This window comes from Monodon monoceros, unplaced genomic scaffold (genome assembly GCF_005190385.1).
Source record: "Monodon monoceros isolate NGI ecotype Baffin Bay Population unplaced genomic scaffold, NGI_Narwhal_1 Super_Scaffold_5, whole genome shotgun sequence".
Classification (NCBI taxonomy): domain Eukaryota; kingdom Metazoa; phylum Chordata; class Mammalia; order Artiodactyla; family Monodontidae; genus Monodon; species Monodon monoceros.
In genome coordinates this window covers 38,948,722-38,975,623 of record NW_021703782.1, presented here as the reverse complement: position 1 = coordinate 38,975,623, position 26,902 = coordinate 38,948,722, and the positions used below count along the sequence as shown (strand labels likewise).

The window sequence follows — 26,902 nt, the reverse complement described above, 5'->3', positions numbered from 1 at the left end:
TATACAATAGACCTTTTTTTTTTTTGAGTGGTTATTGATTTGAAATCATTTAAACACATTTATATTGGAACAAACTGTAAAACTCCTAGAAATCATAGGGGAAAAGCTCCTTGACGTTAGTCTCGGCAACAAGTTTTTTATTATAACACGAAAAGCACAAACGACAGAGGCAGAAATAAATAAGTGGGTCCACATCAAACTAAAAAGTTTCTACATAGCAAATGAAACAACAAAATGAAAAAGCAGGATGGGAGTAAATATTTGCAAGTTATATGTCTCATAAGGGGTTAATATCCAAAACATATAAAGAACTCAACAGACTTGTAAAATAAGTTGTAGGGAGAAAAAGACAGATGTGTGCTTCATAACATCCTTGGAGCTTTAAAGGCAAGTAACTGAAATAGATGTATAATATAGAAGGAATTTGACCATCTGACACAGTGTTGCTTTTATATCATTATTCATGTAGCACTTAAGGGGTCTGCTGCATTATAAGGCCACCCCTTTGTATGAAACAAAGAGGAAAAATTTGGTACTTGACTTTGCAAAAGGTTATTAGAGATTTATTGTCAAAAAATGCTGACTGCTTCCTTAAGTCCATCTTAACTTCAAGGTTCTATCAGGGGAAGCTAGATCTGATTTAGTAGCATTAAGTCACAGCACATACAGTTCATATAATTAATTAGTTATGATTCATCCTAATATCTAGATTTATCTCTTTGGAGGAAACAATGGGATGGATGCTACATTAAGGCTGAACTTATGCCCTTAAAATAATTTTAACATGAGATTAGAAAGAAATATTAATAATGCTGTTTCAATTATCAGATTTTTAAAAATGATTATTACTTCTTGGAAATGTCCAGGCAGAACATTATTTTAATGTTTCATTTTTCGGACTGTCCTTTGTTTAGGAAAAAAACTATGTGCATCTTAAAAAAGAAAGACCATAACCCAGAGTTACAAGGTTAATTAAATCAGAAAAACAATTTAATTCTATAACAGTAAAATTGTCTTTGGAGGAAGCAACCATCAATATAATATCCACATTAGCTTCCTGTTGATGCAGAAATTATTGTAACAGTGCCAGCTTTTTACCAGCCCTCTTATAATCTTCACACTGCAGCTCGGCTCTTATCACAGCCTGTGGAATTAGACAGGAAATTTAGCCCTGGAAATAAGGAAGTTTCTCCTATATAGCTGAACCTTTGCAGTATTAGAATATATAGTACTTTTGTGGCATTAGACCTTCAGGTTTCAAGGAGAGATTCCTATCATGTCCCATTCTTCTGTTTTAAGTTCTTTTAGGAAAGGGAAAAATCATAAATTGTCTTTCAGTTGGTATGTTCATTGGTATAATAAATAATTTCCAATTAAAGTAAACAGAGTAAACCTGTTGTCAAGTTCAGCATTGTATTTATTATTGTATTACTGTTATTTAATTTTTTTTAATTTCTTTTTTGTCTATCATGGCTTTATCTCAATAAAATGCAGGGAGTTGAAAAGATTTAAAATTGGGGGTGTTTTTTTTCTTATCGTCTCAAAGGGGTGTATAATTGTTTTGAATATGGGCACTGGTTAACATTTTTCTTTTGTGTTTTTAGCTTACAAATTTGGAGAGGAAGTGGCAACACCATGAGCAAAATAATTTTGTGATGAAAGAATGTATCCTTTAAAAAACTGCGAATGAGCTTGACTGAGTGGTTTTTTTTAGGAATTTCTTTAAAGACTGAAATGAAATTCAGTTCAACATCAAATACCTAATATGTACAAAACACTGGCTAAACTATGTGGGAAATAAATGAATAAGACTTAGTTTCCATTCTATGATTTTGTGTGTGTGTGTGTGTGTGTGTGTGTGTGTGTGTGTGTACACCAAACTAATAGAAAGCAGACTGTACAAAGCCATAGTGCAGCATAGTGATTAAGTGTACAGGTTTTAGAGTCAGGAGATCTAATTTTAAATATTGACTCTACTACTTATAGGTTATGGACTTTGGACAGTTTACTTAATTGTTTAAACCTCAATTTTGTCATCTCAAATACAGTTAATACTTCCTTCTCATAGAGTTGTTGGGAGAATTACATATAACCATATATATGTATATGTATGTATGCATGTATGTATAGTCATTTGTTGTTATTTATAATGCTGTACCTTGGATATCTGGGCAGCAAAGGGAGGGATAAACCAAGTAGTGTCATGAGAAATTTGACCTTCAAGCTCATCTGTGTTTCAGCCAATTCAGCTTCATCTACCAAGATAGTACTTATGTCCCATCTTATTTCTATCAAGATAGTTCTTATATCCAGTCTTCGTGCTTGTCTTTTTGTATGGACATAGAAGGAAGCAGCTGCTGAGGACAAGTATTGTGGAGCTGTAAGAAACATTTCCCCAAAGGTTGTTTCCTAGTCCCCTTTTGACCTATTTACGGACATCTCTGCTTAGAGAACTAGATCCTGACTCACTGGTTGCATAGGTTCTCCTCTAGGACACTACTGAACATCAGCTCAGGGCAGCATGGACCCCAGCTTACCTCCAGATGAGATGCTCTAAGGGCTTTATTCCCAGTGGTTGTGCAACTTATTTTAGAAGCAGAAGATTCCCATTCACAGTATGATAAAGTCCAGAATTCTGGTTTTGTGCAACATAAAGTAGGTGATTTTGAAACAGAGTGAAGTCTAGAGACTTGCCTGAAATCCTGTGTAGTACTCTAAAGGACATAGTTCTTCTAAACATTGAGTTGTTCTATGACCAGATTAAGATTGAGATGAATAAAATGTTAACTCTAAAAAAGATTTTATACCATAGGTGAACTTTTTTGAAACAAGTTTTGCCTGGCCTTTTAGGTTTCAATTGATGCTTAATCTGTTTTTTTTAATAACTATTCTAATTGTGCTTTTTTGTGCCATCTTCAGTTTTCAATAAGAAAAATACTAGTACAATTTGGGTCCTTTCTGAGTCACAAAATTAGATTAATATTTGTTTTGATACTGTTTCCCCTTAACTCATGTAATTAGTCATAGCAACCAAGAGTCAAGAGAGTGATTACCGGCCAGTTATGAAGAATGTGACCAAGCAGATTGCAGAGTATAATAAAACCATCATGGATGCTCTACATAGCATGAGCAGAAACTGAGTCTGAACCAACTACAAGTCTCTATAGAAATATCCTTTTGCTGCTAAACTTCATACATGCCGGCTGAAAAATAATAGCTTACCCTTGAAGAGTTTTACCTAAAATTTTTGAATGTTACAATTTTTGTGGCCTCTTTGAAGTGTGAAATTTTAAATAGTATAATAGTTTAATAAATAGTCTACTTATAAAAAAGTATCGTCTCCTTTTATACTTGTATTTGTTTTGCATGGGTGATAAAATGTCTCAAAGAACCAGGAGAAAAACAAAAAGTGGCCATTGTTACTCATTTAGTTGGTATAATACATCTATGGCAGCACATGAGATCGTCTTTTCATATGTCAAGCCTAGGAGGGGTGTATGGAGTATGATTCTGATTTAGCACTTATCAACCTTGCCAATTTTTGCTTCTAGAAAAAGTGAGAATAGAAGGGAGATATTTAGTTTTGAGCTTTACTTCTCAAATAGGGTATATTTGATGTGTTTTAAGATATATAAAGTCACATATATATTTTTATTTTATATATCATATTTTATATATCAGTTATTCCTAAAGATTTCGAATTAAGACTTTTAATCTTTGCATTTTTAAAATACTTTCTCACATGTAAATATTTGCTAGGAAAAACATGAAATTTAAAAGAAATGTTGTACTTATGGCCGGCTCTTCTGGACTATGGCTACTGCTGTTCATTTCCACCCTGGAGTATACATTCACTCTTTAGTATTATAGGAGGACTTAAGTAGATTAATTTATAAGCATTGCTAGAACATTTGAAAGGAGAAGGTGGAAGGAGTAGAATTGTGTTATAGGAATCTGGGAGACATTATGGTAACTAAAGATGTATCCTCTCTTTTGGGCAGGAATGAGTCACCTTGCATATGCACCAGCATAAAATATTCCTTAAAACTATCCTTCCTTTGCTCTGATATCATGTTCATCAAGTTATTCTTCTTCTCAGTATTCATGAAAACAAGCGTATTAGTTTCTTTTTTAAAAGGCTTTATTGAGATACAATTTATATACGAAAAAATACCCATGCATGTTGCTTTCTTGAAGTAAATATTTATCACTAAATTATTCAACTTTAGTTCTGTGTGAGTTTAGGTAGAGGGGTGAACATTGTTGAGTTTGATTAATTCTGAATTACTAGTATGGCTGAAGATCTTGCACAGTGATAAGTTCATTTAGGTGGCATTCATAAAGTGTGCTCTTCAGATCCTGAGCTCCTCAGATTTTTAATAGGTGTTATACCACCAAAGGATTCATAGTCAAAGGAATTTGGGAAACATTATTTGAAACAAAGGTAAATTGTTTTCTTTCTTCTTGACTGCTCAGAACCCTTAATGTGCTAATGTGCAATAAGTTCAAGAAGAGTATATACTATTAATATTAGGGTCTTTTTTTCTGAGTAGTGGGATTGTGGGTCTTTTCATCTTTGTTGGACTTCCTGATACGTTCTCAAAATTTTCTGTGATGTACATATAATACTTAGACATGCAATAAAAATTCAAATAAAGTCATATATACAGTTAGTACTTTAACTTGTAGAAAGGACATATGATAGTTAAGACAACTCTGTAGTCATTGAACTAGAACTGAACCAGTCTTTACCCAGAAAGGAAGTAGGAGGAAAATCGCCTATTCATTAAATATATGCATTTGCATTATAACAATGTGAAGTTCGGCAGAAAAAAAATTTGAAAATTTCTTGAAAAAAGCAAGGTTCTCAACTTCCATTCTAAATTACTCATATATGATATTTGGGGAACATAATTGAGCAGGATTTCTTTAAACTAAAACGTGTTATCTGAGGGAAATTCTTGACTAATGTCTCTTCCTTCCTCTCAGAGCTTTTCAACAAATCCAACAAGAATATTCTCTCTGCTGGGATAGACCTGGAGGCTACTATCTGCATGAACCGGCTCTTCCTCAGTCAGTCACATTGCTCAGTGAGTTTCATTCCTGTTAAAATAACACCTTGTAAGTCATGTGGAAAGAAGCTGCAGACTGAACAAACATGCTGAATAGTCTTACTAATGAACATCAACATGGGAAAGCTAGCAAGTCTTTGTTTTTCCCATCCTTATCTTTATCAGTAAATAAACATGAGTTCTTTATACTCTTTTTCACTAATGGGAGTCCCTGATTTGGACCATATTCTGGTTTGTGTTAATGTGTAGAATTCAGGCAGGGTGAGAGGATTAGAGCATGGAGTAATGCTGTTCATACTAGAGATGAAAGAAGATAGAAGATAATAGAAGCTCCAGGGGCTCTTGCTGTCCCCCTGCGCAATTTCTCTGTTGTTCTTTCCTTTAGTTATATGATTCCAGCATAAACAACCTTAATAAATTAGAATGTTTAGGCTTGAAGTAAGAAGAAATCAAGATGGACTACTAGAGAGTACCTTTTTAAATAAAAGCAGGTTGTGTCTTTAAATTGCAGATTCATAGTTCGAGAACTGAGATTAAACATCTTTAAAAAGACCAGTTTTAATACAAAGGTAGAAAAGCTAGGAAAGACAGATAAACAAAATGAAGAAAATAAATTACTTCTGATCACACTAGTCTCTAGATGTGCATCTATATGTCTTGTCACACATATCTATTTTTCATTATGTACTTATGTATTTTTAATAAAATTAATATACTGTTCTTAAACTTACTTTTGCTATTTATAGTTTTGCAGACATTTGTTTGTGTCATTATATATTCATGTACAACAATATGTTAAATTGCGTATTATTTTATTATAGGAATACTGTCTGAAAACAAACGCCATGTTATTGAATGAAGTTTAAGGGGTGGGGTTAAGTGTAAGCTTTGACTAAGGTAACTGAGTTTGAATCACAGCTCCACTACTAACTTGTCATATGACCTTGGGAAGTTACTTAGTCTCTGAATTTCAGTTTCTTCATCTATAGAATGAAGTAGTAGTGCTTAACTCATAGGATTGAGTCAAAGAGTATGCTGGGTCCAAGGCTTTTGACACAAAAGGCTCTTAGAAAGGTGGCGTGCTTAGCAGTGTGCAAGAGTGCTTGTTTTCCTGCACTCTCACCACTGCCTGCGTTTTCCAGGTTGACGTTGCACTACCTCATTTGTTTTAGTTTTTTTAAGTAAACCAAACTGCCTCCATTACTACAACTAGAAACCTTGTGTTTTAATCAAGAAAGCACAATGCAGAATGTGTTTTCATACTAAAAAAAGAAAACAAAATATTTTTAAAACTATTAAAAATATTTATTCATTATAACTTTGTAATAACAAAAGCTTAATGCTTACTGCTTATATTTAGAAGATAAGAGATTATACTTTGCTGCCTCAATATCTTCTCTCATAACCTATTGTAATGAATTGCTGCTCTGAAACCTGACTGTATAACCTTAAGGGGCATAGGAATAACCTGTGTATAAATAACCTAATCAGTAAACAAGGCTGTTCTGCCTGGTCACTTTATCCTCCTCGAGGTCAGAGTGATTACACATAAGGAGAAGCTGTGTCATGGGAGGGAAAATAACACCCATTGGAGAGTCTAGTATAGAAGAGAGTTTGGAGGAAGCATGAGTCAGAAGGATTTGAGTGGTCTCCTACCTAAAAGAGGCTTAGACACACTAGATGAGCACTTCACAAGAAAAATATAAAAACTAAAATGAGATTTTCAAAATTAATTTCTTTTATTTCAAAATCTTTTTGTAAAACGGTATTCTTACCATGATAACAACATAGTAATACCATGGAAGAAAGCAAACTTAATTGATTAGAATTGTATTTGGCATAGGGTCAAGAAAGAACTTCTACTAGCCAAACTGAAATATTGTTTTTGTGTTGTCACTTTCAACAGATAAACTCACCCTATTAGAGGAAGTCTCAAATGACATGACGGTGAAAATACTTGGAAGGCAGCTATGCTCATCACTATACCACCAACACTAAAGGTGAAAATATTTGATACAGTCCATAAGCTCAACCTGAATTTTTTTTTTTTTTTTATCAAAGGAAACCACAGTTCATTTTTAAAAGCCTCTCTCAATCTTTAAACAGCTTCTTGTTAAAATGAACTTTCCCTCTGTTTACTGGAGTGAGGGAGGGCCACCTTAGAGGCCAACGATTACCACTCCATCCCCGCCCCAGCCAAGGACAAAGCAGGGACCTTGTGTCTCAGGATTAGGGGAAATGGTTAAGAAGGAGAGGAAGAGAAAATTGCTTTTCCAGCCTCTCTGACTTCCCATGTAGCCTACAGAGAAAAGCAAGCATCCCTTGGGAGGAAATAACAAAAGTGCCAAACAGTAGATGGATGGATGGTGCCTAAATCCCTGCAGAGTACCAGAGCTCTTGCCTTTGTAAGCCACATAAGCTCTGTCCCTTGCTCATGGTGGTTATCAGAAGGCCAAATGGACATTTACTACCAATTGGCCCTACCTCCCTGGGGGCCTCTAGCCTTGAAGATGTTCCTTGGCTCAGTTCCTTTTTCTGCCAGAAATATCAAAGTCAGAGAAGGGGGGCTGGTGAAGCTGTAAAAGTCCAGCTGCCTTGTTTCCTTTTTCTGTGGCACACTTGAGGTAGCCATTTAGTCCATAAGAGGTATCCATAAGAGACCCTAAGAAACAGCTAATTGAAAGAGGTGTCAGGTAATAGATAAGCAAGCTTCTTACAAAACCACTCACCACTGTATTATCTCTAAGGTGCCCCCACGTCAGCCAAAAAAAAATGATAAAAGGCCTCCATAAAATAAACATTCAAAGTTTCTGTGATCCAGTATCTTTTTATTGAGCACAGATTAGATTTCCAGGACAGGTTTCCCGTATCACATACTCTGATTTGTCAGACTTTTGATTCCTAAGAAATTTCATGACCTCACTGTGCACTGGCATCCCCCTCCCTAAACAATAAGCTCAACAAGCCATATCTCTTAATTATCTTCTCAGTAAGTATTAAGGTATGACTTGATGAAAAGAATTTTTTAAAGAGTATATTGGATTGATTGTCTGAAATTCCATACCAAGCTAATGTTTTGACATTATGTGGTCACAGCCTCAGAAATGTAAACAGAAAGGACATTTCCAAATAAAGACTGGAGAGGAGATTTAGTACTAACACATGGCACCTCAGTAAGGAAAACTCGCTGGAATTTTGACTGCCACACAGGTCAGACCCTTTGTCCTGTCATCTGACTTTATCCCTGTTTCATCCATGGTGCTAAAAGCATCCACCATATAAGTATAATTAGTCATTTCTTTAACTTTCCTCATTGAAGCAGCTGTCTGCAAGGATTTTCCTCACTTACCAGAAGAAATAATCCCCCTTCATATAACTCAAGCTAGTCATACACTTCCTGTGGATCTTTTCCTTCACCACCTTTCTCTTCTGCTTGTACATAATGATTGAGGAATGCAGCATAATGGAAAAGAAATGGGACTTTGAGTTTGAAGAAGCACCCATGCAGCTCACTAGCTGAAGGACTTTGGGCAACTCATTCAGTCTCCCTGAGCCTATATCTAGGGTTATTATGAGACTCACATGTATCTAATGTGTGTGAAATTACGTTAGTGTATAAAATACTATATAAATAAACTAGTAGTTACTATATTCCTTTCACTTGTACCACTACCTGCATGCAAACATATGCATCAGTACCCATTCTTCCCTCTCAGAAGCATAATTGTCCCTTCTCAGAAGCATGTCTTAGAAGCATAGTTTCTAAGTCTTTCTAGAAGTCCCCTCTCTATTCAAGACTAGTTCCTGCACTGGTGCTCATCATATCCAGTCCAGATTCCTTATGAATCTTGCTTTATTTTCTATCTTTCATCCCCTTCCTTCTATGGCTTTAGCCTTTCCTCCATTGATTTCATCCGCTCAGTGCAGAAACACGTTTATTTTCCTCCCATTATTTTCACATTTGAAGTTCTTAAAAGACTAGTTTACTTCATACCCCAAGCCTTTTTCCAAACACTACTCCCTGTACTCCACTGAAATTACTTTTGTTAACGTAACCAACGCTGTCTTTTTTTTTAACATCTTTATTAGAGTATAATTGCTTTACAATGTTGTGTTAGTTTTTGCTGTATAACAAAGTGAATCAGCTATATGTATACATACATCCCCATATCTCTTCCCTCTTGTGTCTCCCTCCCACCCTCCCTATCCCACCCCGCTAGGTGGACACAAAGCACCGAGCTGATCTCCCTGTGCTATGCAGCTGCTTCCCACTAGCTATCTATTTTACATTTGGTAGTGTATATATGTCCATGCCACTCTCTCACTTTGTCCCAGCTTACCCTTCTCCCTCCCCATGTCCTCAAGTCCATTCTCTACATCTGCGTATTTATTCCTGTCCTGCCCCTCGGTTCTTCAGAACCATTTTTGTTTTTTTTTTTTAGATTCCATATATATGTGTTAGCATACAGTATTTGTTTTTCTCTTTCTGACTTACTTCACTCTGTATGACAGACTCTAGGTCCATCCACCTCACTACAAATAACTCAATTTCCTTTCTCTTTATGGCTGAGTAATATTCCATTGTATATATGTGCCACATTTTCTTTATACATTCATCTGTCGATGGACACTTAGGTTGCTTTAAGTAGTGCTGCAATGAACATTGTGGTACATGACTCTTTTTGAATTATGGTTTTCTCAGGTTATATGCCCAGTAGTGGGATTGCTATCTTAATTACTAAAGTTAATGGACTCTTAGGTTTTATTCCAGTAAAACTTCTGTGTAGGGTTTAAAATTAGTAACCACTACCTTCTTGAAACTTTGTCTTCCTTTGCATTTTGTGACATCATTTTCACTTAATTCTTCTACCTTTTTGTCTACTCTTCATTCTTTTCCCCAGGCATCTCTTCTGCTTCTACAAGAGGCTTAGGGAATTTTAGCTTGCCAAATTGAATTCTTTCTTCTTGGCTATTGGAATTATCTCAAAGAGTCCTATGTGTCAGGCTGATTTCATACTTTGATAATGATTTTGTGATTAAGATAACTATAATGAAAATTGGATCGTGACTACTTATTTCCCATAGACTTCTAAAGTGTCACTAGATGTAGATAAATTTTAGTACAACTAATGAGTTCAGTTGTGGCCTCATCTAAAGGTAAAAAAAGCCACAGTAGCAGCAATGAAAACAACAAAAACCCCATTATTAAACATTCCCTGAATGCTATTGTTATTGTAAAGTATTGCAGTCATTTGAGCATCTTGTCCTCATCTGGTACTATTGGGCCACAAGTATTTTCTTCTCTCTTTAAGGTAGGCACCAGGTGGTAGGAAGAACTTCTCACTCATTTCTACTAAACTATGAGGTCTTTCACCAGGCTGTAAGCTCCCTGCAGACGGGGATTATGTCTTAGTCATCTGCATCCTCTCTGCCAAGTGGACCACTTGGCACATAAGCTCACAGTGAATGCTTATTGAATTGAATTAGTTTGGGTGGGTTACACTAAGCCAAATTGAGAAGGCATGAGAGTCGCTTTGGAAAGTAGTTTGAAAGTGTCTTAAAATGGTAAACATAGAGTTACCATGTGACCGAACAGTTCTACTCCTAGGTATATGTACCTGGGAGAGTTGAAAACATACATTCACACAAAATCTTGTATACAAATGTTCTTAGCAGCATTATTCATAATAGTCTAAAAGTGGATACAACCCAAGTATCCATCAACTGCTGAATGGATAAATAAAATAGGGTGTATAAATATACACAATGGAACATTATTCGGCCATAAAAAGAAGTGTAGGGGCTTCCCTGGTGGCGCGGTGGTTGAGAGTCCGCCTGCGGATGCAGGGCACACGGGTTCGTGCCCCGTTCCGGGAAGATCCCACATGCCGCGGAGCGGCTGGGCCCGTGAGCCGTGGCCGCTGAGCCTGCGCGTCTGGAGCCTGTGCTCCGCAATGGGAGAGGCCACAGCAGTGAGAGGCCCACATACCGCAAAAAAAAAAGAAAATTTAGATGAACTTATAGGCAGTTCTCAATAGGGATTTATTTTAACAGCATGATTTTTTGGACACTTGGCAAATTATCAAATATTGTTATTTAATAGTGTGTGAAATAGGCTGGGTTACACAAAAATACTTACATTGCAGTCTGCTACCTCTTGAGCTCTGCATGAAGCTCTCCCTGCCCCCTTCCCAGCTACACTCTGGCTCCCCAGGCCTTCCTCTCAACCTCACAGATTTCTGGCACTAGTATCAGCAGAGGAAAGACTGAGGATGAAGGCAAGTGGATTAAAACAATGGGGAAGGGAAGAAGACAGAGTAGGCGAAGTACCTTGTGACCTTAAAATAACGAGCCACATTTTCCTGTGTGTCTGGTGAACTGTCTTTAAAGACAATTCCAAAAAAAAAAAAGCTATAAAAATGTTTAAAGGCAACATCCTTCAGCTAGGAGCCTTCCCTACCAAGTTGGCTGCTTTGAAGCTCAACACACATCTGAATTTAACTGAAAAGCAGATTTCAGTACGTTTGGAAGGTGAGGAATGGGAGTGAGGTGAAGATTAGTCTTAGTGTTTGAAAATCATTGTTTATAACTCGTATTACAATCTATTGAAATAATTGATAAAAGAAGTAGTGTTCCCCCTGCTCTCAGCTCTTATAAAAAATAATCAGGTCTTCCTGGTTGAGATGGAAATAAATTTCCAATTTTGTTTATTCAGGGTAAAACTCTGCTGTGTGCCTCTAAACTTTTCAAAAATTTTCAGTTTTTTACACGGAAGCAACAACATAGTGAATGAGCAAAGAGTGAAAATTTCATTGCAAGTAAGATTTCTAAGTAGCTGTGGTACACAGAATTAAGATTTTGATATCCTAATCCCCAGAACCTGTGAATATGTTACCTTACATCGCAAAAGAGACATTGCAAGTGTGATTAAAGATTGAGATGGGAAGATTATTCTGGATTATCTGGGTGGACCCAGTGAAATCACAAACCTCCCTTTAAAAGGGAGGCAAGGAGGTCAAAGCCAGAGAAATAAAACATGAGGGTTAGAAGCAAATGTTGGAATGATGTACTTTGAAGGTAGAGGAAGGATCTATGAGCCAAGAAATGCAGGCAGCCTCTGGAAGCTGGGAAAAGAAAGGAAACAGAATCTCCCCAGGGCCTCTAGAAGGATTTAAACCTAAGACTTCTCAGACTTCTGACTTCCAGAACTGTAAGATAATAAATTTGTGTTGCTGTAGACCATTAAGCTTGTGGTAATTCACTACAGCCCAGATTTATGCAACATATGCCACAACCCTCTGCAATTACTTTTTCACCAATTATAGTTTCCATTCTCATACTTATTTGTCATAATTTCATTGCCAATAGCAGGAACTTCTAATGGTGTGAAGTCCATCATATGCAGAAAGCAAAACATATCTGTATATATAAAGCCAAACATACCAGCAAGTAAGGCTGCCTGTTTTCATTTATCAAATTCATTCAACTAATGCTTATTGAATAAAGAAGTGAACAAGACCAACAAAATTTCTGCCCAGATGGAACTTACATCCTAATGGAGGAAGAAACAAACAATGCAAGTTCATGTGGTGATAACTTTTCCTGGTAAATGTCAATACTGGCTGATACTGGAAAATTAAAGTGTCTCTTTGTAAACCCAACTGCCAAGTTCATGAACCCTTTACTACTATAAAATATGTCTTTCCTGAGGCATTCAAGTAAAACCTCCAGGGGTTCTTCAAGACATCTCATCTATTTCATATCAACTTTCTCAAACTTTATGGGATAATCAATTTCTAAAGTGATTAAAGGCATAAGTGAATACCACAGCTTCTGTCCCTAGGATCCATCTCTAGCCTAAATGCGGTGTTCTGACCAACATCCCAGAATAACCCAGGACTGTTTAGTCTCACATTGGCTCCAGAATGTCTGTATGAGAGGACCTTAAGGATTGTAATTTCATTGAAAGTGTGGCTAGGAGACTTGTCTTAAAGCTGTATTTGACTAGCAAGCACACTGTTTATTTGGGGAATAGTGGTATAGATTGGGGGTGGAATTCAAAACCTTCCCCTAAGCTATTCTTTGGTACTGCCACTACAACACAGGTAAATAGAGAGCTGAAGAAGATCTAGTTACTGCCGTGGGCAACTTGGGAGAAGTTCTGGTCCAAATGAAGGGAAGGTTGAGTTCAAGGGAATCAAAAAGCACAGTTAGCTAGACATGTACCAACCAAGTTCTCTTAATGTGCTGCCTTTGCATTACTTGGGAGTAGAGCACCTCCCAACAAAATGTGGAAGTATACTTTTCTTACCTTTATGCCTGAAATAATTAACCAGTAACTATCTCAAGTGACTATAAGTGATATTTAATGGAACTGCACAGGTAGTTTCATACTATGTTTTTGCCCAACAAAATTAAACTCCAAGTAGGAAGTAAGTCTACATGCAAAAACAGATTTAAAATTAAGAGACATCGTTCAGGGACTTCCATGGTGGTCCAGTGATTAAGACTCCACGGTCCCAATGCAGGGGGCCCGGGTTTGAGCCCTGGTCAGGAAACTAGATCCCACATGACGCACCTAAGACCAGCGCAGCCAAATAAATAAATAATTAAAAAAAAAAAAAAAGAGACAGCCTTCATTCCTTTATTTCCCTTAACTTTTATATTCAATTTAACAGCAGCTTCTAAAACTTTATCTCCAAAATATCACCTGTTTAGTCTATTTATTTTCATTTCTTTTATTATAATCCCAGTTCAAGCCACCATCATGTTTTAGTTAGACCTTAACTTTGTTCAGTTAAGGTCTAAGCAAAAGTTAAGGACCCTTGCCTCTCTACAATCCATTCTTTAAGAGCAGCCATGATAATACTTTTGATTTTGTTGAAAAAAATTTAAAACTCAGTAAATACAAAGAATTTTACAACAAATGTTAGTGTACTCACCACCTGGAATTAGTAAGCTATTAATATTTTGTCTTTACATATGAATGACATTACAAATATGATAAAAATAGGTATTACATGTATGGTGATGTCGTCTTTGTTTCTTTCTTCAGCCCCATAGCCCAGAACTAATCACCATCTTAAATTTGGTGTTTATCCCTCAAGGCTGTTTTTATACCTTTACTTGATATATGTGTTTATAAACAAAATATAGAATTGTTTTGTATGCTTAAAACATCTATATAAAAGCTATCATTCTGCACCTTCTTTTTTCCGACTGAACATTACTTTGTTGAAAGCTATCCATGTTTATTCTTACAAATCTTGTTTATTCATTTTAATTGCTGTGTATTGTATTCCACTGTATGAATAAAATACAACCTACTCTTCAGTTTTGCTACTGATTTATGTTTAGGTTGCTTTATATTTTTCTCTATTACAGTGCTCCAGTGAACATCCTGGTATGTGACTTTTTGTGCTCATGCATACAACTTTCATTACTTGGGTGTAGAATTGCTAGATCATAGGGTGTGCATGCACATTTTCAGTTAGCTCTTTCCAAAGTAGTTGTGCTGATTTACAGTCCCACCAATCAACTCCTGAACTTGGTATTTTCAAACTTTAAATTTTTTCAAATTGTTGTTTTAATGGGATTTCCATGATGACTAGTGAGGTGAAGTATCTTTTCACGTGACTCTTGGACATTAATTTTTCTTCTGTGAATTATCTGTTCATATCTATTACTTATTACTGTTTTGGATCCTAATTATTTACACCATATATAGTTTAGTTATATCTATATCTATATATTGATATATATCTCCCAAATATCTTCTCTCAGTCTATGCCTTATCTTTTCACTTTATGTAAGATGTTATTTGTATTTCAAAATTTTTAATTAAAGTAATTTTTAAAATTATTTCATTTATTTTTTATTTTTGGCCATGTTGGGTCTTCGTTGCTACGCGTGGGCTTTCTCTAGTTGTGGCCAGCGGGGGCTCCTCTTCTTTGTGGTGTGCAGGCTTCTCACTGCGGTGGCTTCTCTTGTTGCGGAGCACAGGCTCTAGGCGCGTGGGCTTCAGTAGTTGTGGCACACGGGCTCAGTAGTTGTGGCTCGCAGGCTCAGTAGTTGTGGCACATGGACTCAGTAATTGTGGTGCACGGGCTTAGTTGCACCGTGGCATGTGGGATCTTCCCAGACCAGGGCTCGAACCTGTGTCCCCTGCATTGGCAGGTGGACTCTTAACCACTGCGCCACCAGGGAAGACCCTAAAGTAATATTTTTAAAACACAAATTAGATCACAGTCTTCCCCTGCTTAAAACCTCCAGTGACCTCCCACTGCTAAACATTTTGCCTTGACCCGCAAATCTGTTCTTCGTGATCTTGGGGAAGCCTTTTCTGATCACCCAGTCGAACACAGCCCCCCTCCTCCCACCCGGCAACACTCTATTTACATCATCCTGTTTAATTCTCTTCCTGGCACGTATGTTTTTATCTCTTCATGGTATGTTCTTAAGTGTTTGATTAATTCCCCCCACCACCACCCCCCGCTAGCCTACTTCAACGCAACTAGAATTTGAGCTTCATAACAGACAGGACTTTGTCTTTTTTACTGTGGTACCCACCAGTGCCTTGAACAATGCTAGTGCACACTTAGGTTTTTATTAACAAAATGAAACAATGACCTTACCATAATTCTGTACAGTTTGTAGTATATATTGGTATATAATAGAATGTGGACCCATCCTCAATAATGCTTAGAATAATGCTTTGTATATGGTAGGTTCTCAACAGATATTTTTTGATAAATGGATGATTGTTTTTGTCATTATCATAAAATTCTGAATTAAGAAACTTATGCTCAGTGTTAGATAATTAAAAAAAAAGTGTTGCATAGTGAACAAAACTAGATAAGCAGCACTCATCATAGCATTTTTCTTGATGGGGTTTCCTTCTTTCCAGATATACTGCATATTATAGAAGCCCTACAACCAGACTTACATCAGCTAAGAAGTTTAGGATATCACTACAACAGCCTTTCCAGGAGAAGAAAGGGTTACAATACAGAGGAAATCTGGTTTCAGAACAATGGGGAACACATATAGAATAGTGGTTAAGAGCATGGGTTCTGGAGGTAGTCAAATCCGGGTTTTATTCCTGGGTCTGCCACTGGTTAGGGTAACCCAGGACCACCTACCTTCTCTAATTCTCAGTTTTAGCAACTGCAAAATAAGGAAAACAATGTCTTCTTTATAGCATATAGATGAAATGAACTGATACAGTAAAGCATCTGCACAGTGCCTGCCACCAAAGTGCTCAATAGTAACAGTTAATATTATTAAATGGAAGTTATTATATATTCCCAGATGTTATATAATGGAAATACAGAGATTTTAACTTTTAATGGCATTTTAAGACTACAGTCTGGTTATAATGTACTGAGGAATACTTTTTCACTGTAAGAACAAATTGTCTTAGATGATTTACTTCCTGTCTTGGCTTCTAGTTTTCATTGATGAATTATTATAGATTTGTGTGAATTTCAAGCAATATTGACTAAGCTTTTTATTTTTAAAAGTTCATTACTTTACTGATACATTTATATAAATATACATAACATTTTAGATAATGCATAAATGTGATCATATACATGTTTTCATAGTGAAGTTTTTTTTAAATATCTCTCTCCCCCCTCTTGAGCCTCTTTACACCCCATTCCCATAGTAGCCCGTGTTAATAGCCTAATATGTATCCATTCATTTTTTTCTCTTGATTTATACAATTCTGTGCAAACCTATTAATTAATATACTTATATACTATGCAAATACAGGGTTTTTTGATTATTAATTTAAAAAATGAGACCATATTCTCAAGCATGTTGCTTTTCTCACCCAGCAATGCCCAGAGGAACAATTCACTTGGGTATAATGTGAATTCATATTTTAATGGCAATACAATATTCTATGATTTAGATATAACATTATGTATTCAGCAATCCCCCAACTGCTGAGCATTCATTTTGTTTCCATTTCTGGCACTACAAATTATGCTACAATAAACATATTTATATGTCTTTACCTACTGATGTGTTTATTTCTTTGGGACAGATTCCCAGGAGAAGGATTGCTAGGTTGGAGGACATGTTTATTTTTATTTTTAATAGATATTGACAAATCTTTTCTACCAACAGTAAGAAATGTAAAAACATTTTGTGTCACTTTTACAGAAAATGGCACTTGTACATAGTAGTGTTGTAGCAATAAATGTGACATCTTTTTTTAAAAAAAGAACAATAAACTTCTGGTAAGGAAGTTTCAAACAAAAGAAGCATTCCATTGGACTATGTCCTCCTTTTTTAATTACTGTAATTGGGAAGTCGAGTTGGGTAGGGGATGGGGGCAGGGAGCAGGAGACTTGAAGAAGAAAGGGTGGTGAAATAGAAATCCTTCCACGTTTACTTTCATCAGTAGGTGACTTTCCCCTCCGCAAGTGGGCTGTCCTAAAACAGGATGTCTGAGCATCCTGGTAATACACGGTCATATGGCTGTTACACACTTTTTCTTGCAAGTTCAGTGGCTTCGTATTCTTTTGGCTAAATGTTTTGTGGTGTACAGAATGCTGAAATATAACACTTAAACATTTTTCACTAATTTCCTCTGGTAAGAAGATAGTCTATCATGTGAAAGTTTAGATGATGCTATCAAGTCCTTCAGGAAGTTCAAAGTTAATTGCTCAGTTCACTAAATTTATACTGTATCTTTGTAGGGAGTAGAATAAAATACCATCATTTACTTATTGGAATGAAAAACATCTTGATAAATTTTCAAACTGTTCCTGTTAATAGGAAGAACACTAATAGACGCTAGTTAGCATTTTGAAAATTTCTCCTTTAGTAATTTCCATGAGGAAATGTGAGTTCTGTGCATAGTAGATATATAATGAGTAAGAAATATTTATATACTTAATTTGCACATTTACTTTAAAAATATGATAGAAAGATGAAAATTGGCTAAAAAGGAAACTGGTCAAAATGGTAAAAACTTAAAACTGTAAAACCTCTTTCCTACGTATCAGCAGGAAAAGAGCCTGATTAATTCATGGTCAAGTGAGCTAATGACAAAAGATAGCATGAAGATGAAATTTGAAACAAAGTAGATATAAAATTTAAATTATTTCAAGAATAAATCAAACACTCCTACAAATATGTTTCATTAAACATGAAAATATAGTTTTCAACATAATTTTGTCGAAGTATTCTTAGCTTGCTTTCTCAACACACTGAGAAACTTAGGTAATGAAAATACTACCTTAATTTCTTATCACTTTCGTTTTCTGGCTTCTTGCATTATTGTTGTACTTAAGATGAGAGCATTCTGGAAAATATTTATATATATTTTACTGAGAAATTTGTCAACTTTTAAAAGGACTAAGAGTCGATTTTACAGTTTTTAAAAAATATAACATTAATTCATATTAAGTGGTGATATGTTCATGAAAAAGGCGAGAGATTCTTACTCTGTTCCTGCAAAAAGGGGCAGGATATGTAATATTCTTTTTCAGTACCGTTGGGATTGTCTTTCTTCGTCAGCTCTAGGTTTGGATAAGCTCTAGGCCTGGTCTTCATCAGGTTTCCACTGAACTGAAGAGAAAGGAGTGAAGGTACAACCAGGCATATCTCACAGAGTGGGAGGGGCTAAGAAGTACCATATCTCTTCTTTTAAGTCTAAATCTTCAAAGAGGATAATGATTAGAGGGTAGTTTAAACTATCAAGCCAAGGAAATGCACACACCTAATACCTAACTGTCAAAGGGACGATTCACGACTTGGTTGCATAACTGGAGGAGAAAAAGAATATTTGGGATTAGAATAAACAAACATATATACAAACAGTTGTACAAGATCTGACAAAACTCCAAGCGGTTCTTCCCATAATTTGGAGGATTTTTTAAGAAGGGTGCCTAGACATCCAAAGCTTATCTAATAACAACTCAAATTCAACACAAATCAAGCAAACTATCTTCCTAACCTGCTCCTCTGCTTTTGACGCCTTTTCTGTATGACAGAGCCTATTAACTGTGTTCTATTTATAGTTTGTATTCTGTTATTCTATCTGTATTTTTAGAGAAATCAGAACAGGAAAACCTCACTGAATTAACTCTAATAAATTTTATGTAATATAACCTCTCCAGACTTCAGTTCCTCATTTGTAAATGAGGAATCAAGCCATGTAGGTCAAAAGAATATAGAACTTCGAAACCAGAAACATCTGTTCATACCCCAACTCTGCCATTTACCATGTGTGTTGTCTTGGAAATTTTAGCAGGTTATCTGCATCAGTCTCCTTGTTTTTACATTTTTTGACTTAATGATTTATCTGATAATGTTTCCATGTTTGCTGACATATTGAAGAAAGTTAAATATTAGCTTTAAGAGAGCCATAAAATTAGTAGACATAGATTGCATAGCTTGTATATATTGTAGTGTTTAAAAAAAAAATTAGAGTTGAAAGGCTCCTAGGAAAGTGCTTCAATCCACTTGACTCTTTCCACAACCATGTTCCTGACTGCCTCTAGCTGCCTCCACCTGAAATGTCCTCCTCCCCATGTCTGTTATCTATTTTCTAGCCTCACTTCAAAGCCCAACTCAAGTCTCATCCTCTCGCTGAAACCATATCTGAATATTTCAATGAAAATTAAACAATAATTGAAATTTCTGTAATAACAATACTTAAGTTCATTATGTATTTCCACCCTTAGCAATGTATAATAAACTATTTGTTTTCCACGCATGACTTGTGCTTATTCATTCTCTTATTTACTTCCTGTAAACTGATTGAAAGTCTACTACATACTCTGAGATCTAGGACTTTATGTAATGTTTCTTTGTAAAATGGGAATGGAAATTCCTATTTCTTAAGGTTGTGGAAAATTGAATAAGATAATATATATGTAAGTGCCTGGCCTGTGTTATGATTTAAATGTCTTTTTTCTTTCTTTTTTGTCAACAGCTATTTTCTGAAAATTTTTTAAAAATGGACTTCTTAACTTGTTCTCAAAAATTAAGGATACCATATGAAGAAAGCAGGTTTCTTTCTTTGTCAAAGGAAACATATTGTAACTACCCCTGTCATTTTTATTAGAGTATTTCGGTATCTACTTGGAGATGTCCCTTGAAAAGGTGTTCTAACTTTATACATTAATAGAATTCCATGATCTAATGTCTGGAATACTGGGACAAAAATAGTAAGGAGACTCCTTTTTCCCCACTTCCTTATGTGAGGTTGTTTCATACAATTGTAATACAGTTCAATTCTTTTGTTACATTCTGTATACATTCTGAGATCCCCTGGCCTTCTAAACAATTTTTTAAAATTTGCATGCAGTAAGGTTCACTCTTGGTTCAGTAAAGTTCTATGGGTTTGACAAATGCACAATGTCATATATCTACCATTACTATATCATATGGAACAGTTTCACTGCCCTAAAAATCTCCTGTGCTACACATATTCATCACTCTCTCCAAACCCCTGGAAACCACTGATCTTTTAACTATCTTTATAGTTTTGCCCTTTCCAGAATGTCATGTGATTGGAATCATATAGTATATAGCCTTTTAAGACTGGCTTTTTTAATTTAGTAATTATGCATTTTAGATTCGTCCATATCTTTATGTGGCTTGAGAGCTCCTCCTTTTTATCACTTCATAGTATTCCACTGTATGGATGTATCTGAATGTTTAAAAAATAGCATCCTGCTCTTGCTTCATGCATGCAGTACCTTTTCATATATTTCTTTTTTATTGAAATATAGTTGATGTACAATGTAATGTTACAGGTGTACAATATAGTGATTCACAATTTTTAAAGGTTGTACTCCATTTATAGTTATTATAAAATATTGGTTATAGGCTTCCCTGGTGGCGCAGTGGTTGGGAGTCTGCCTGCCGATGCAGGGGACGCAGGTTCGTGCCCTGGTCTGGGAAGATCCCACATGCCGCGGAGCAGCTGGGCCCGTAAGCCATGGCCGCTGGGCCTGCGCGTCCGGAGCCTGCGCTCCGCAACGGGAGAGGCCACAACAGTGAGAGGCCTGCGTACCACAAAAAAATAAAAAAATAATAATAATAATAAAAATATATATATATATTGGTTATATTCTCCATGTTGTACAATATATCCATATAGCTTATTTTATACATAGTAGTTTGTATCTCTTAATGCCCTACTCCTATATTGCCCCCCTGCCCCTTCTCCCCACTGGTAACCACTAGTTTGTTCTATATATCTGTGAATCTGCTTCTTTTTTGTTATATTCACTAGTTTGTAGTATTTTTTAGATTCCACATATAAGTGATATTGTACAGTATTTGTCTTTGTCTGTCTGACTTATTTCACTTAGCATAATACCCGCCAAGTCCACCCATGTTGTTGCAAGTGGCAAAATTTCTCTCTTTTTTATGGCTGAGTAGTATTCATATATATATATAAAACACATCTTCTTTATCCATATATATTTCTGATATTCATATAATCCTTTAAAAAATTTTTGCCATTTCCTTCTTCCTTAGTAGTCTCTGTTTCTGCCAAGATGCTTTTCCTCTGGCCTTTCTGTAGGCCTGTAGTTTTACATTAAAGGCTTTCTGCAAATATCTGTTTGTCCTGGCTGGCTGTTTAAGAGTGGGACATCAAAAAACCGACTGGAAGCTCTGAGCATGAGTTCAGTGTGTTGCACCTCTCTGCAGCAAAACTAGCGGAATGGTTTTGTTGGAGGTACCCTACTGATATATCCGTTGGAGAAATATCAACATCTTCAGACTTATTCACTAGGGCTGGTCAGATTTCCCAGAGATCTGCTGAACTCCTGTGTGGAGAATAAACTTTTGCCAGCCTTCTGTGAGACAATGGGTGAAGAAAGCCCAAGGTCTAAATTCAGTTCAGAACTTTAGCTTAATCCTACCTGCTGTCTACAGCTGTATGGTCCAGAGAACCTCTCTTTTATACCTCCTCCAGAGAAAAAGACCTCTTTGACACCCCTGCCCCAGTCTTCTATGTGGTGGAAAAGGTATGTTTACTCCACTGTGTGGAGAGCAAGAAGAAATGCGTCAAGGATCTAACTGTTGTGTGGGGTTTTGGGGGGTTTTTTGGAACAGCTTTATTGAGATATCTATGTACTGTACAATTCACGTATTTAAAGTGTATGATTCAATGGTCTTTATTATATTCGCAGAGTTGTGCAACCATTACCACATCAGTTTCATTTCATTTGTTATTTATTTGAAGTATAGTTGATTTACAATGTTGTGTTAGTTTCTGGTGTACAGCAAAGTGATTCAGTTACATATATATTTTTTTCATATTCTTTTCCATTATGGTTTACTACAGGACATTGAATATAGTTCCCTATGCTATACAGTAGGAACTTGTTGTTTATCTATTTTATATATAATAGTTTGTATCTGCTAATTCCAAACTCCTACTTTATCCCTCCCCCACCCCCTTTCCCCTTTGGTAACCATAAGTTTGTTTTCTATGTCTGTGAGTCTTTCATAAATTCATTTGTGTCATATTTTATTTTATTTATTTATTTATTTATTTTTGTGGTACGCGGGCCTCCCACTGCTGTGGCCCCTCCCGTTGTGGAGCACAGGCTCTGGACGCACAGGCTCAGCGGCCATGGCTCACGGGCCCAGCCGCTCCGCGGCATGTGGGATCCTCCCGAACCGGGGCACGAACCCGTGCCCCCTGCATCGGCAGGCGGACTCTCAACCACTGCGCCACCAGGGAAGCCCTGTGTCATATTTTAGATTCCACATATAAGTGATATCGTATGGTATTCGTCTTTATCTTTCTGACATACTTCACTTAGTATGATAATCTCTAGGTTCATCAATGTTGCTGCAAATGGCATTATTTCATTTTCATGGCTGAGTAATATTCCATTGCACCACATCAATTTTAGAATGTTTTCATCACCTCATAAACAAGCCTGAGTCCTTAGCAGTCACCTGCCTGACCATTCCTCTCATCCTCCACTGCCCCCACTACCCCAGACCTAGACAACCACTAATCTACTTTATTTTTCTATGGATCTGCCTAGTCTGGACATTTCATATAAATGAATTCATACAATATGTGGTATTTTGTGACTCGATGCTTTTATTCAGCATAATGTTTTCAAGGTCTATGCATGTTCTAGCATGTATCAGTACTTCATTTTTTTTTTTGCCAAAAAATTCCATTTTATGGATATATCATTTTATTCATTTGTCACTTCATGGTTTGGGGTTGTTTCTACTTTTTGGCTATTATAGATAATGCTGTTATGAATAATCATGTACAAGTTTTTATATGGACATGTTTTTATTTCTTTTGGGTATATACCTAGGAGTAGAATTGCTGGGTCACATGGTAACTCTGCAGTTAACCCTTTAAAGAACTGTCTGCCTGTTTTCCAAAGTGGCTGCACCATTTACATAATCACCAGCAATGTACAAGTGTTCCAATTCTCCACATCCTAGACAATACTTGTTATTATCTGACTTTTCCATTATAGCCACTCTAGTGTGTGTGAAGTGGGATCTCATTTTGTCTAACTGGCTTTTAAATATACATTCAACTAGTCCTAATTCCACCTTATCCTCACTTCCAGAGGCATAGGTAGTCACCAACTTACCATCTTTTAGAGGTTCTGCAGTGTATATTGCTTTCCCCTCCACCAATCGCTAAGCAGTAGCATGTCTGTGCTTGTTATATCGGGTAACTCTGGCTCAACAGTTTTCCAGCTTCTGAAATTTTGTGGTTTCTGCCTTCTCTCCCATTTTCTTTGGCTGGTTGGCTTTATATCCTTGAAGAATTCATTTACTCTATTTTAATGATTTTGAGAGGGAGGAGTAGTTCTGCATGTGATTAGTTCACCATCTCTAAACTGGAAATTCGTTTTCAATTCTATTTGCCTATTGAAGTTTTTTGTTTGACGTTTTGAGGAGAATGAGGTTTAACAAACATTTCTTGTTTCTTAAAGAGGCAATCAAGGCATAAGGCACACTTGAGTAAGACATTACGTTTGGGAATAAATGAAAACAGAAGTATACTTGAATTATTTGGTTTACTTGAATTATATGGTTCTTTTCTCTTATGATCATTTAAAAATTATATGCACAATTACTTATATTGTTTCATCTTTTAAATGAATCACTGAGATACATTATTTCAAGCTTCATATAAATGATGGCTATTAACTTCCTTTTTAAAGCTTTAAGAATATTAATAGTAATATTTATTTTGTACATACTCTATCCCAGGCACTGTGCTAAGCATTGTATATACATTATCTCATACAGTCTTTATAACAACCTCATAAGGGGAGTACTTTCAAACTGCTGTTACAGATAAGGAAGCAGAGGCTTAAATATCTAGTGTAACATACTAGGAAATGGTGGGCTTAGTCCTTTATGCTTGTTTTTCTTATCTTGAGCCTTGTCCTCAACAATACGCTGTGCTGTACTGGGGAGAACCTTGCGTATTCAACTTATAGACAGTCTAGGTTGGTTAAATCTGCCATAGCATGAATTGTGCGTGGGCCTGTAGGTATTATTAATACGTATCTACATTTTAAATTAAACATATATACATGATTAAATAAGTTTTTGGTTAAACAGGATTTTTTCCTGCTTTGGATTTTCTGTCCTTTAAGCCAGGTTAAAGTATAGACAATTATCATCAATTAATATTATTAACTTAATGTGATGCGGGAATGCCAGTTTCAGAAGTCATTTCAAATATGGGCTTTCCGGTGTCAAGAAATTTATAGCACAGACAGACTCTTATGTCCCTGACTTAAAGCGTATTTTGCCAAATGCAGGGAAAAAAAGACCCCCTTACTTAAAAAAAAAAAAAAAAAAGTTTCTATTTTGAGTTGTTTTGTTAAATTCCTCATTACAATTTTTGTTTGTTTGTTTCTGTATCTGACAAGAAGGACTATGATTGCTATCTCAGTGGGTGGGTGTGACTGAAGAGATGATACACAATCTAAGGTTAATTTTGTTCTCTTTCTCCATCTCTTTCCCATTTCACTGAAGTGATTAAGAGAAAGAGCTTTCAAGACAAAGGGAAAACTTATTATAAAGGCCCCAAGGCGGGGAATGGCTTATGGGGCTATGAGTTTAGAATATTCCAGGAACAGTGAGGAGGCCATTGTGCCCAAGTGCAGAGGGCAAGGGGAGGGCGGCTCCTATAAAACTGGAGAGGTTGGCAGGATGGCTCCTGCAGGGTATGGCAGGCCACGCCAAGAGTCCACAATACAGAGTCGATGAGTAGTCATGAGTCACAAAGGGCAGGGGCCTTCCATGGGGCAATGCCAGGCATAAGAGAGTGCCTCATGACCCCACTACTTCATCCCCAAGGAAGCAAAGGGAGAGATTTGGGCCTGAGTGTCTAGCAGTTTTCCAGGCAGTTTTAGAAGTCAAAGAATTACGATTTAGTTATTTTACAGTGAGATGCCTGTATTCCTGACTGGCCTGGTGTGGGTAACTTCAGTTTCATCTGTGGACGCATATATGTGGACATTATAAATCTTATATGCCAAAAACAGACTTTTCAGAGACCTTTTCCTGGACATTTAACCCATCAGTGCTAATGGCACTGAATTGAACAAACTTCTGCTTATGTAGGAACTAGTTAAACTACCTTTATTTGGTTTTCAAATAAAGGTATCAAAATAAATTTCTCCAGACTGGAATGTCTCCTGAATAGAGTTTAAAGGCTCTGTATTTCATGTTTCAACTCTATAAACCTTTGTAAAAATAGCTGCTGGAGATACATAGGACATGATTCCTGTTCTCAGGGAGCCCAAAGTCTAGTATAAGAGAAAGATGGGCAGACAGTTTTCTACAGTGAAGCATGGTAGATTTATTTCCCAGTAGAGGCCAATTCAGCTTTTTCTACAGTTGTCACATGTGGTTGTTGATGTTTTTAAACCTGTAAAAAGCGTGGGTTATATGTGATGATGATGATACTACCTCACCATCATTTTCAGGCATTATGCTAGATGCTTTACACAAATTAAATGTTATTTCCAAAGAGAGGCCCCTCCCCTACCTTCCCCCATCTAGCACATGAGGAAACTAAACTTCAGAGACCTGAGTTAGCCCAAGGTGAAACAGCTAGTGTGTGGGGTCTGTGTTGAGTCCTAGGTTGGCGATTCTAAAGCCCCATACTTCCTGCTTTTCTACCAACTCCTTAAAAATTGGTTTCTAGGATGTGTATATGGATTGAATCAGAGACAATTTGGTAAGTGCTTTACCACCAACCCTCTGAGGACATTTGCACTGGTTTTGTTTTGAATGGTCAAACTGTTCTCTGAAACATGGGCCCTTCTGTATTCATTTACCAAAACTTCATTAAGTATCTGTGAGTGAAGCACTGTGCTAAATACTGGAGATACAAAGATGACTACGACGTGGTCCTTGCCTCTGAAGAACTCTTAGCCTAGAAGGGAAACAAGGAATTGTAAGGCAGATCGGCAGTACTTTGCTAGAGTCATTGCAAAACCTCTCTTCCTGCCTCTCAGAGGCCTATCACACTCCTCTGCTCATCTCCTTTCTGCATCTACTCCTTATGGTCCAGGCTGCTCTGCATGCCATCTGGGTGAGCTCATTAATCCCCATGGCAATGCTCAGATTCCTCTCATGAGTTTCATACCAATGTATCCACTGCAAACAAAGCATCTATCTGGACTTGGCTATCCCATACCCAATCCAAGCCCATGTATCTATAATAGAATTCTATATTGAATATTTTGTATTTCCCCACAAAAGAGCTTCATGTCCTGTGGCCCTTTCACAGTGAGTACTACCAGGTTCATATTGTTATACAAAACAGCAACCTTGGA

General features: G+C 36.5%; 1 protein-coding gene across 2 annotated transcripts in view; it reads left to right on the top strand.

Moving 5' to 3' along the window:
* IFT74 (intraflagellar transport 74) overlaps nt 1–3,326 on the top strand; it is a 78,449-nt gene extending 75,123 nt beyond the window's left edge. For both annotated transcript variants that reach the window (XM_029203128.1, XM_029203129.1), the window contains 2 exons: nt 1,605–1,665; nt 3,022–3,326. In XM_029203128.1, the coding sequence (XP_029058961.1) occupies nt 1,605–1,665; nt 3,022–3,140 (180 nt within the window). In that variant the 3' untranslated portion in view covers nt 3,141–3,326. The remainder of the gene's footprint in view (nt 1–1,604; nt 1,666–3,021) is intronic.
* Nucleotides 3,327–26,902: the final 23,576 nt, after the last annotated feature.